The sequence below is a fragment of the Macrotis lagotis genome, chromosome 8, assembly GCF_037893015.1.
Source record: "Macrotis lagotis isolate mMagLag1 chromosome 8, bilby.v1.9.chrom.fasta, whole genome shotgun sequence".
Classification (NCBI taxonomy): Eukaryota; Metazoa; Chordata; class Mammalia; order Peramelemorphia; family Peramelidae; genus Macrotis; species Macrotis lagotis.
In genome coordinates, this window is record NC_133665.1 from 141,895,171 (window position 1) to 141,908,425 (window position 13,255).

The following is a 13,255-nucleotide window of genomic DNA, read 5'->3' on the forward strand; positions in this document are numbered from 1 at the left end:
GATCAACTGAGGAAACTGAGATATTTAACCTGGAGAAGAGAAACCTTGGGAGTTGGGAATAGAACAGGAGAGCTTTGCTCAGGTATCTGAATGGCAGGCACATGGAAGAGTAGACTATCTTTATGGGAATGGGACTGAACCTGTGATTTCATCGGTGCAGAGCACCCTCAATGAGGAAAACTTCCTCTACCACAAAATGGGGCAGCATGTGCTTTGAAGAGTTGTGTTTTTCTGAGAAATGAAATGAATTGCTAATAACCAATATGTGTCAAAGACAGAATTTGCACTTGGAGATTCCTGTTGCCCAAGAAGGCTCTGTATCCATTGCCACAAGCACCATCTATGTTTCTTGCCCAAAGTACATTGTTTTCTTGGCAAGGCAATGGGGTTCAGTGACTTGCTCAAGGTCACACAGCTAATTACTAAGTGTCTGAGGCTGGCTCTGAACTCAGGTCCTCCTGACTCTAATGCCAGTGCTCTATCTGCTGTGCTCTATAGCTGCCCCCACAAAGGACATTTTAAAGAAATACTTGTAGAATGGGAATAAACAGAAGGAGCAATTGACTTATGCCCTTTCAATTATGGGATGGACTTCCTCACAAGGTTACAAGTTTCCTATCATTCCAAGTATTTGAGTAGAACCTGGTTAAGTCCAGTCCATACTAGGTATTCCCATATGGAACGGATATTAAGATATATGGGCTCTATAATCTTAGATGATATATAATCTATATTACATATAATCTATTTATATAATCTATAATCTTGAATCCAAAAGGGACCTTAGATTTAGAGCTAGAAAGGGACCTTAGAAGTCATTTGTGTCCAATTCTTCAGAGAAGTTAAATGACTTGCCCCTGCTTCCTCAATTAGCAAATGAATCTAGGGCTTCCTGATGTCCAGATCATCACTCTACTCATTCATCCACACAGTTTCTTTTCTCCTTAATTTTGCTGAGGGTCAGCTTTGGGCTGAAGGTTATCCACATCTGCTTAGTGCCTGCTTGGGGCAGTTTCCTTCCCATTGCCCTTTTAATTCTAATTCTGGTGTGCCTGGGTAGAGAGAAGGGTCTTGTTTCAGTCAGAAGGAAGGAACAAGATAATCATATCAGCACTCCAGGCAAACAAAAGTATCATAGAGTGTATCTTTATTTGTCTCTCTAGATTCTTGGAAACTTACATAACAACCGTGCTTTAATCATTACACCATTTATAGACAGTTAAAATGCATTTTCATTTATAAATATTTTACATTTGGTCCATAGAACAGGTCTTTTTTCTTCTTCTTCTAAATAATACTGTACTCTTTTTAACAGGCTCTGTATATAGTTTTGAATATGTATATATTACATATATATTTTTATATAGAGATAAATTTGCTTGGTGTTTCTGAGAATAAATTCCTTATTGCAAAAAGCATATATGATAATACAATATCTTTTTCTTTCAGGGCAGATACTACAAAAAGTTACAGTTATTCACATTTCACATAGGAGGGCTACAACACTAATTTGTGCTATATACGAGATGTCTGGGCAGAAATCGGCTCAGGGACTTCTTGCCGGACATCTTTCTTACAAAGGTTTACAATCACACATGAAATACTCAGTATTGAGCTTAGAACAACATGGATCTGCTTAACATTCAACACGAGACAAAAGGGGGAAAAGGATTTATTTTTTTTAATTCTAATGGACGTCCAGAGACAGCATGGGAATGATGGCTGAGATAGCATGAGATTATACTGTGGTGGTTTCTTTTTCTTCATCTTAAACCTCAAAGATGTTCAAGATGTTTTTGTTTCATAATATGTTCAGCTATCAACATTTAAAATGCCTTAGAGTTGAGGCTATATTACAGTTTGGAAATGGTTTCAAAACTATTGAAGAATATTTTGCAAGTGAGACTGGGTAGGATGCAAGCAGAAATGGGTGTGTATTTTATATATATATTATATATGTATAGAAGTGTTGTCTACAATGTGCTTAACATTCTGAGAGTAATACTTTATTGCAAGAATGGGTATATGTTGGTCACCTTCAGACAAAAACGACAAAAAGATAAACCGAGTCACAGTTAGTTACCATATTTTGTCACAGGTTTGCCCTATGCAGTTTGAGGGCTCACTAAGGATTTATTTATGATGCACAGAAAGTTGGTCACGAAACCTGCTGCATCACATAGTTCTCTCAGCTGTTTACCATCAGACACTGGAATCCTTCAGTTTTCAGATATCTTACTTGGAGCTGCCAAAGGAGAATTGCTCTGTGAATGGAATATTAGTGCTTTACCGAGAAACTGTTCTCATGCCATGGCCACCATCATCTTGCCATTGCTACTTACGCTGTCACCACAATAACTACCACCAAGACATGCCTTCTTAAAAGGAAAACAAAAACAAAAACAAACCAACCCAAATCCCCCAAACCAAAAAGTTGTGTGCATGTGGGTGTGTTTTAAATTCAAAGTGCTTTTGGGATACCATTGGTGACTTTGTTAGAGTCTTGGAGACCAGACTAGCATTGACAGGAAGGGGTTGGAGGAAAGCCCTTTGCTATATAGACCTCAAGAACGATGGGGAGATGCTGAGGCTTCAGATGAGGTGGTAGGGGAAAAGGAGAAATTAATGAATAAACAGATCAGAGCTGCGCTTTGGACTGGTCCTTTTATTTGGGCTAAATCTGCAAAAGTTTTATATTTTGAGTTGGACATCTTAGGACCAACATATGATGGCACCACCTCTGCTGACTCTCAGCAAATGGGACATTTTGTCCCTGGAATGGTTGGGAAAAATTCTCTTGTGCTTCTTGCACCCACATGGGCAAGTAATAGAGAAACGGGCTAATCGTTAGAAAAGTATGATTGGCAGTTTCCTTTTGGGGATGGCAAGTTTTGATTCAAACACTCTGGGGAAGGATTAAGCCTGTGTTCTAAGAGACAGACCTTCCTGATATGGGGCGGGTGGTTTAACGTCACTCTGCCTAAGCTGCCTCAAAATAGAGAAGAATCCAAGAAAGAACCAAAGAGCAGAGTTGGTTACAGACACCTTAAGGGCAAGCTTTCCCTGGAAATCTTCAGCATACAAAATACTGTATTGACACGTACAAAACAGCTTTCAAATGGAATTGAACTCCTGCAAAATCAGAGATAACAGTCGTGGGTAAGAAATAGGTCACGAAAAGGATGAAAAAATCCATAGCACAGAACCTCAAAGCATTGGTTGTGCCACAACGTGGAATAAAAAGGCCCTACTTGTTAATTACAAATTCCACAATAATTCAATTCTTATTGAGAAAGGATTAAAAACATTAACAGTCTGTGGATTACTGGAAAGCCACCAGTCATTTCCACCCACTGGAGCCCACCCAATGGTCTGACAGTCCCCGCGTCACTTCCCTATGAGTGGTGATGGTCTCTTTTTTTGCCACTAGAGGTAGGTTGATCGATAGTATCTTCAGACATCAATTTGTGTTCAGGTTCAACCAGGTTGGATTGAGTGATAGTTTTCTCCAGCGTCCTCTTGGTCTTGCTGCCATGGGCAACCTGCTAGATGTAAGCTTCTTTGTTGGCCGAATTGCTAGACTGGGGTTGTTCTGGTCCATTTTCTGGACGAACTATATCTTCACTGGGCTGGATCATGACCTGGAGGCGCTGGGGGGGGGGAGGGGGGAAAGGAAGGGCATGAAGATACCTAAGGGAGTTCTTCAGAGGTCAATGAGTAGATACAGGATTGAGTTGGAGCAGTATAAATAGTGTCTGAGGAGACCTGAGGATAATCCAAGGCCATCATTCTTTATATTAAGGGTGTTTAAAACATCGTCCTTGAGCCATATGTAGCCCATTCCATTTTGGAGCTCAACCAGAAACAGATGAAAATGTAATTGGAAAATATTTAACAAAATAAAGGGAAACCACAATAAAATCTAGATATCACTACATTTTAAAACTAAGTCCATAGGAATTTGATATCCTAAAGCAGCTAGGGTCTGAAAGGTAAGACCACAGAACTTGGGAGTCCAAAGTCCTGGGTTTGAGTCATAAGACTTATGTGATTGTGGGCAAGTAGTTTGGATTCTCTAAACCTCAGTTTTCTCATCTATGAAATGGGAATAAAATACTGGCATGACTTTGTACAAACAATGGACTGGAGTCAGGCAGGATTCAAAATCTACTTCTGATGCTTAGATCTTACATGACTTTGAGCAAGTAGCTCAGTCCTCTCTGAACCTTTATTTCCTCTTCAAAAAATTGGGGTTAAACCTGTAGTTTTCTCCTTTTACAGTGCTCTCATGAGGTTCTTATGAGGTTCCAAAAATTCTTGGGGAATCCACATATTTATATTTATAAAAATAATAATAGTAACAATGTCTAGCATTTATAGAGCACTTTAAGATTTGGAACATACTTTATAAACTTAAGGCCAATTTAGCTTTACAATAACCCTGGGAAGTAGAGAGTATTTGTATTTCCATTTTGGAAGAAAACTGAAACTGAGAGCAGCCAGATTCACTCAGGGTTATACAACTAGGAAGTGTCCGAAGCTGCCTTTGAACTCATCCCTTCCTGATTTCAGGCAATACACTAATTAGTGGCATAAATTTATCTGTCTATGCTTCTACATACATGTATGTGCATACAAACAAGCACACATGCAGATATGAATATATATATATGTATTTATATAATGTACTGTATGTATATAAATACACACATCTCTATATCCCATATAGATGTGGTATATATGGTTAAAAGACTTACCTGCTAGTATATATCAGAGACAGCACTTTACTGTTGATGCCAAAATTGGCCCTATATCCATGACGCCACATAAGTGTTAGTTGTCCCTATTATAATATCATAGTTCCCAAGGTTGTTGTGAAAGGAATCTTTGGAAATCATAACAGTCCTATGATAACTTAATTATTTATTTCATCAGTGATGTTATGTCACATTATTTCATGTGTGTTAGTAAATGCTTATGGACAAGGATTATGTCTCATAATTCTCTTTTGTTCCCATGACACCTAATAGTTGCTCAGAAAATATCTGATGATTCTTGGGTGAAGTAGGGGAGGAGGAGTTCTTGGTTGAACTTTGGTCCAAGGAGATTGTGGTTTAAGGACATGGTTTTGGTTGGACTTCCAGGGACTGTCCCTTACCTGCTTTAAGGAGCCCTTTAAAGTCAGGAACATGTAAGCCATATAGCCGGGGATAAGGACCATGGAAGACAAGGCCATGAACCAGCCAACGCCCTGGCCCCACTTGGGAAACACATAGTTGCCCATGGTGAGTGGAGTCATCTGTACAGCACTGAAAATAAACACACCCTGGGAAACAAACAGACAGGATCATATGAGCAATTGGTCAGCTATTTGGACCAATACTTTGCATCCCTTAAGCTTCTTTGCAGAAACAGCCTCTTGCCAGTCCCTAAAGGGGTCTTTATCATGATCAGGTCCTCCTAAAAATGACACTGGGGCTACTATTTATGATGACCAGCTATGTTAGAAACTTCAGGTGAGGTGACCTTATCATCAAAGGCTTGGGACAATTTTCCACTATGATCTTTTTCTTTTGTTTTTGGCAAGGCAATGGGGTTAAGTGATTTGCCCAAGGTCACACAGCTAGCCAAGTATTATGTGTCTGAGGCTGACTTTGAAGTCATGTCCTCCTGACTGCAGGGGTCCATCCACAGAGCACTCCATCCACTATGATCTTGATCCACTTTGTGGGCCACCCAACTATTAGACTTTGGGCAACTTTCAGGTTCCTCTGGGTGGAAGGAAACTAGGATTTTAGAAGGATCATAAGGGTCCAAATCCAGTTGAATGCTTCTTTGCTTAAGAAGAAATGGGATGGGAAGACAAGCTTGTCTAAGGCCCTAGCCTCTCCTGGTCGCCTGGACGCCCACTCCTTTCTGCTACTAGAAGAACGTATTCTTGTACCACGTTCACCAGGGCCCAGGGCCAGCCTTACCGCCACAATGATTGGAGTAAAGAAGGACCAGCAGAGTTTCCACCAGATGCAGGGCCGGGAACCAACCATCTCCTGGATGTTGTCATAAAACCGGTTGACCCCTAAGACAAGGGGAAAAAATGGGTTAACAAAGTGATTCTGGTAGGTCTCTTGCTTCATCCCCAAAGAGACTTGGGTCTGCTGACCCTACCACAAGATACTTGTTGGGGGAAAAAGAGAGGGAATTTAGACTCAAAGCGGGTAAGATCGCAAAACTAATTGATGAAAGAGTTGAAATTAAAAGTTTCAGGACACAACTTAGTGTTCCTTTTATTATACTGTATTGTCTCCCATCTCAAAGCTGAATTAAGTGTGGGTACACTAAAATGACAGAGGGATTCTACTTTTCCACAGAAGTTGGGTGGGACTTATTGGGTAGAACTGTTCAGACCACTACTTTCCCCTCTTTGGCTTTTTATCTTCAGGGATGGGGAGGGAAATAGCAGAGGGGCAGGGGTAGAGGCGGGAAGAACACTCACCATAGCACCAGGAGATAGAAACACACTCAAAGAACACCAGGAAAAGGAGGCTCATTCCACTGGCTGAGTAATAATCAAAAAGTTTGAAGACATAAATCCCACCCTGTAAGAGCAGGAGAGATTGTTTTAGAACTCTAGAAAACTTAATAAGAGTGGATAAAATCTAGGTCAGCAGTAAGAGGCTTCATAGTTAAACACAAAACAGGTGAAACCCATGCTGGAAAGGTTGAGGACTTTGATTTTGCAGGTCTAGTGTGAGGAATATGTATTGTGAAATTTAAAGCAGTGTGTGTGTGTGTGTGTGTGTGTGTGTGTGTGTGTGTGTTTTGTGTGAATTTGTAAAAAAAAATTGACTATCAAACACCTTTTACCTCCCAGCCAGAGGTGGGAAGATGGACACCATGATGATCTGGAGTCCCAATTTCTTGATGCCATTTAAATAGTAGAACAAAAGTATATTTTGTTGTGGAGATGGTATAGATAGTCAGTATGAAAACTCCCTCCAGTGAAGCATATCTTTAACTCTTCCGTAATGTATAGTCTTAGTCAGTTTCCTGGACACTGAGAAGTGACTTTCCCAAGGTCATACAGAGGGGATGTATCAGGATCTTATCTTACACCTTGACACCAAAGCCAGTGATCTATCCTCTAGGGCATGCTGTTTCTCAAAGAATGGCTTAGTAGGTTGCATACAGTCCACAATATTCTTGAATGTCGCCCAAACCAGATTAAAAATGTACTTGGGAAATATTTAACAAAATACAATAAAATGTAGATAATATAAAATGGTGCTAATGATAGCCCTGATAATAATAGTACCTACTTGCCTGGGTGATGAGATAATAGATGGAAATGCTTTGAATGTTTTTAAACACTATATAAATGAAAGTTATTATTACTAAACTCAGAAGTCCCTAGTGAGAGGTCCTGGAGACAAGAGGAGGGAAGCAGAAATGAAAGTGGCAGAAGAGAATAAAATAACACTCACCTGAGTGATGTTGGAAAGACCAATCAGGTAGGAGACAATACACACTATAGCAATGAAGAGCTCCCTTCGGCTGCGGAGCAGTCTTGGGAATTCATCAACTAGGGCTGTGATGAATCCTTCCACAGTGCAGAACTTCAAGGAAGGTAATACAGAGAAGCTTAGTTCTCTCCCTGAGGGACCTCAGGAACTCTCAACCTGCCCTCCCCACCTGCCCTCTCCTCCTCCACCGTGCCCATAGCCAGCTCCTATCCTATCCGGACTGATTGGCATGAGGAGGTCCTGGCCATCCTGGAAATCCAAGATTCAGAAGACCTGATATCGCCAAACATTCTCCCAAAGGCATTAGTCTGTCCATCAGCCCTCTTCCTCCCCCAATATTTTGAACTAGGTTTGATCCAATAATGATGAAAATCATGAACCAAATCAAAGAGATGTCCCTAGGAATAAAGATTTAGTTTTTGACTAAAGTTTCCTTTGTGCTGTAATTCTCAGGAAACTGAGTAGGGTGGTCCTGTTAGGTGGGTCCCAGCATTTTATTTATTTATTTGTTTATCTATCTCTCTATCTATTTATTTATTTTTGGGGTTTTGCAAGGCAAAGGGGTTAAGTGACTTGCCTAGGGTCACATAGCTCAGTAATTATTAATTGTTTGAGGTCAGATTTGAATTCAGGTCCTCCTGATTCCAGCGTGGGTGCTCTATCCACTGTGCCACCTAACTGCCTCAAGGTCCCAACATTTAAAAAAATTAGATCTGTCTAATAATGGAATGAGCTATCTTATGAGGTATGGAGTCTTTTGACTCAGATGCACTTTTGTGTCAAAAAATGTATTAAAAATCTTCTGTTGGTCAAAACATTTATTAAACATCATCTCTCCTATGGCCCTTGCCAAATGCTGGGGAATACAAAAAGAGCCCCAAATCAGTTATTGACTTCAAGGAGTTCACAATCTAATAGAATAGGGATGTTCATCTGTTAGGAATGGTATAGAGAGAATTTTCTGTATTGGATGTGATTCTAGATGACATGATTCTTAAAGTTCCCTTTCCAACTCACATTCTAGAATCACATCATAGCCTGGAACCAGGTTTTCCCATTCTAGGAGATCTTCTTTTAGGTTATTAATAACCTGATAATGTTATGCCATTCAGAGAAATGCTTGGTATAATGCAAAAATGGCAAACTTTGGATGAGAGATTTCGCGTATGACTCCCAACTACTTGGGTGATTTGGCAAGTCATTGACCTCTAGGGAACCTTGATTTCCTAATCTATAAAGTGAGAGGTTTGCATTAGAGAATTCTTAAATTCTTTATATCTTATTGAAGTCAGAGAATAGTCTATAGAGGGAAAATCGAAGTAGAGAGTCCTCACCTGGCTGTCAATGCCCAGCATGAGCAACATGGAGAAGAAGAGAATGGCCCACAGTGGGGAGATGGGCAGCTGGGTTACTGCTTCTGGGTATGCCAAGAAGGCCAGTCCCGGACCTGGAAAAGATTGAATTCAATTCAATTCAATTCAATTTGTATTTATTAAGTTCCTAACTTTACCTCCCATGTATAAACCCCCTCCCTCTCTTCTGTGAAGAAATTTACCACCATGATGAAGAAGGTCTTATCAACTTAAGCATGAACTTTTTCAATAGCCTCCTGCTTGGTCTCTCTGCCTTTTCCAACTCAAGCCCATCTTCCAATCAGCAGTCAAACTGATTTTCCAAAGTGTAAGCATGACTATGTCATCCTTTTTTTTTTTTAATAAACTCCACTGACTCATTATCATTTTCAAGATTAAATAGAACATCCTCTGGCATTCAAAGTCTTCATAACTTGGTTCCTCTCTGCCTTTCTAGGTTTTTCATACTTTCTTGCTCCCACAAACTGAAATCTGACAGCACTGGTCTCTTGATCACTTCTAACACATCATTATCTTCCAGATCCAGGAATTTTCAATGGCTGTTTCTCCCATGCCAAGAATTCTCTCCTTTGGTAGCTCTACCTCAAGATTTCCCTGCTTCCTTCAAGCTGTAGCAAAAATTCTGCCTGTTACAAAAAGCCTTTCCTAGATCTCTTTAGTGCTTATACCTTCTCTCTGTGAGTTATCTCTAGTTTATCCTGTATATTCAAGATAATTCTTGTTTTTAAATAGCTGGTTGCATGTTGCTTCACCTGTTAGGTTGGGAGTTCCTTGAGTAAAGGATTGGTGGGGTTTTTTTTTGCTTGTTTGTCTTTTGTCTTTCTTTGTATCATCAGTGCTTGGCATGGGTGTCTGACGCATAGTTAACATTTAAATGCTTGTTAATTTATTGGAACTCTATGTTGTCAATAAACTGGGAAGAAGAGGAAATTAGACAGTGCCATAATCCTCTTTCTCTCTGTGATAGCCCTGACGCAAGATTTGAATTCAGTATTTCCTGATGTCAATTCCATCAGTCTATCCATGATGCCATCTACATGAAAGTAATACTTTAACAAAAATAGGGGCTACATCAGATGCTTTTGTTTGTTAAGTCAGAAGATGCATGGGAATTAAGTCTGGGAGAGATGTTAGAGGTCATTTAGTCTAATCCCTTAATTTATAGTTTCCTCATTTGTAAAATGAAGGGGTTGGGCTAGATGACCTCTTATATCTCTCCCAGAGCTTGATGTGGATGGCATCATGGATAGACTAACGGGATTCACATCAGGAGAACCTAAATTCGAATCTAGCATCAGATACTCACTTGCCATGCAATCTTGGTTGAGAATATTGACTTCTATTAGCTTCAGTTTCCTTAAATGTAAATAATTACAGAAAAATTTCACATTATTATTTTGAAGAATAAATAAGAGCAGCCTCAGTTTCCTCTTAACTACCTCCCAGGGTTATTGTGAGGATCAAATAGGATATGTAAGAAATTTTAGAATCTTATATAAATTCTTTTTTTCTTTTTCCTTCCTTCTTCCTTTTCTATTTGTTCTTCTTCTTCTTCTTCTTCTTCTTCTTCTTCTTCTTCTTCTTCTTCCTCCTCTTCCTTCTCCTTGCCCCCCTCTACATTTTTTCCTTTTTTCCCCTTCCCTCCCTTTAAGGTCCCATGCTTGATATAATATGGATAATATTTAAACGACATAGTTTCTGCCCTAAAAACCCTCATAATCTAATAGAAATTCTATGATAGCACAAAACATTATCAAGCAATCAATATATTAAAGGAATAAGCAATGTTATGAGATCAGAGGTCTCAGGCTTAACAAATCAGGGAAGGCTTCATGAAGGAAATGACACTTGAGCTGTGGCTGGCTTCAAGTATGTGTGAGGATGTCAATAATTGTTTTCTTCCTCAACTTTCCAACACATACCACTTTTGGTTCCCTCTCATTCTTGTTGCCTTTGTCTTAATTTAAATCTCTTGCTACAAACAAGCCCAGGTCTAATCACCTCTTCCCACTCCTTTGAGGGTTAATCCAGATGTCACCTCTTCCAGACTGTCTCTTCTGATTCCTCCATCCCACCCTGAGTTCCTCTTCTCTGAGGTATCTATCTGCACCACAATCTTTTGCCCTGAGCAGATTGTTTTGCAATAAGTGTTTTTTTTGTCATATGTGTTAATTTTGTCTCTCTGATTAGAGTAGATGCCTTGAGTGTGTGTGTGTGTGTGTGTGTGTGTGTGTGTGTGTGTGTGTGTGTGTGTGTGCGCCTAGGCCATCCTGGAGCCTGGTGAAGACACTGCTTCATAGATTACTGTGGTTTAATTTGTAATTAAGACCTCAGTTAAAATACACACATTATCTGGGGAAGGTGACTCATTCACACATCAAATCAGATGTTTCTAGATGGCTATCAGAGAAGGAATATGACACAGGAGGATAAGCTTTGATGGGCTGCGGTGGAAGAACTGGGGCTGGAGAAAGTCCCATAGGCAGAGACCAGTGGCTCTAATATTCCTCCCCCTCCACCCATTTTGCTTGTCCAAGACTCAGTTCAAGTTCGTCCTTCACAAACCTTTCCTAACTCCTCTTTGCTCTGCTCTTTCCTTATCTTCTTTCCTAAAGCACTTTCCTATCTGTATCTCTCACTGGACCCTGAATCAACAGTAAAATAAAGTCTATACTAATTTGTCCAGTTTTCCCAACAAGAATGTAAGCTTGTGGAGGGCAGGGATTATGTCTCAATTTCATGTGTTTTAACTGCATAGAACTGTACTACCATAGTCTAAACTTGGTTTCTCTGAACAAAATCTTATTAATCTGATCACACAGGCATCTGATTGAAGAGATAGAGTCCTGTATAATATGACTTGGGGACTGTAAAAATAGCTATTGAGGATTGGGAGCAGTGGATAAAGTGATGACCATGAGTCAGGAAGACCTGAATTCAAGTCGAGACTCAGACACTGTGCCGCACTAGACAAGTCACTGATCCTCTGTCTGCCTCAGTTTCTTCATCTATAAAATAATGACCCTTATCTCCCTGAGTTGCTGTAGAGCTAATATCTGCAAGGAACTTTTCAAACCTTAAGTACTTTATAAATGTTGGCTATTGTAGCTTGTTTCTCCCCTGGATTCCTCATTCTGTATTCATACTTCACGGACACTCAATAGTCTTTCATTAAATCATTCTTTTGGATGGTGACTACAACAACAGTTATCACATTACTTCCTCATCCCTCTCCCCTTCCAATCCCAAAATGCGGACAGCATGAATGTGGCTTGGAGGTAGGAGGACCTTCTGCTGACAGTGAACAGGGTTCTTTGGGGGACCAGTTCTGGTCCCAGACTAGCTCTAGGTCATGGCCTCTCTACAGTTGTGCAAAATAGAAACCTCTTAGGGTTTTATTAATAAGTAGGTTTCTAAGTTTAGATTTCTTGGCTAAGGGCAGAATAGCTAATAGATTTCTGCTCAGGCCTCCGAGAACTGAGAGACTGTCAACTGTGAATCTCAAAACACAGAAAATTAATTATCTACTCTTTGGTTGTTTCTCTCTCCTCTGATCTCCTGCAGTACCTATTGTCTATATCACTTACCCCATATTGACCTATGGATTAGTTATTTGCATTTACCACCCCAATTAGATTACTGGTCCCTTGAGAGAAGGGTCTGTGTAATTTTATAATTCACTTGCATATAGTACTTTCTTCATTAAAATCCCATATGGTAAGTAGGGCAAATAGGATTAACTATGTTTCAGATGGATAAACATTGGAAAGGGGCAATGATTTGTGAGAATAAGTGCTAACTCTGGAGTCAGAAGACCTATGTTCAAATCTTGTCTCTTTAGGCTTACAAACTCTGTAATCTTGGACAAATCACCTAATCACCGTAACTTCGGTTTCCTTATCTAAAAAAATAGAAGATTGGACCAGTTGGTCTCTGAGGCCCCTGCCAACTCTAGATTTTCTCCAGTTTTTCTTTCTGTGACTTTGAGAAAGTTACCTAATCTTACTGGCTCTCAGTTTCCTCATTTATAAAATGAAGGGTTTGGACTAGATGACCTCTGAGGTCCCTTCCAGTTTCAAAATCCATAACTTTATGATAGAGTTGGAACTCAAGTCTTTGTTTTCTCAGTTCAAGTCTGATATTCTTCTATTTGCATATCACTAAGTCATTCTGACTTTTCTTAGAATCCTCCTTTCCAAAGGACTTAGAACATGTTGTGCTTTGTATGTGATAGGCTGTCATTAAGTGTTTGTTGTTGGAATTCTACTCACTCCTGTCCAAACATCTTGGAGAAGGGGAACTAGAGAACAGAGAGAAAGGAGATAAGGAGAACCAGTCCAAGAATATGGGGATCTCGATTCT

General features: G+C 39.8%; 1 protein-coding gene across 1 annotated transcript in view; it reads right to left on the minus strand.

The window, feature by feature from the left end:
* Positions 1-1,161: 1,161 nt before the first annotated feature.
* The window catches only part of SLC6A1 (solute carrier family 6 member 1), a 29,325-nt gene continuing 17,231 nt past the window's right edge, over positions 1,162-13,255 (minus strand). Inside the window, exons 10-15 of the mRNA XM_074196069.1 lie at positions 8,855-8,967; positions 7,482-7,613; positions 6,494-6,596; positions 5,976-6,076; positions 5,159-5,326; positions 1,162-3,650 (exon numbers count right to left, since the gene is read on the minus strand). Of these exons, the coding sequence (XP_074052170.1) occupies positions 3,546-3,650; positions 5,159-5,326; positions 5,976-6,076; positions 6,494-6,596; positions 7,482-7,613; positions 8,855-8,967 (722 nt within the window). The 3' untranslated portion in view covers positions 1,162-3,545. The remainder of the gene's footprint in view (positions 3,651-5,158; positions 5,327-5,975; positions 6,077-6,493; positions 6,597-7,481; positions 7,614-8,854; positions 8,968-13,255) is intronic.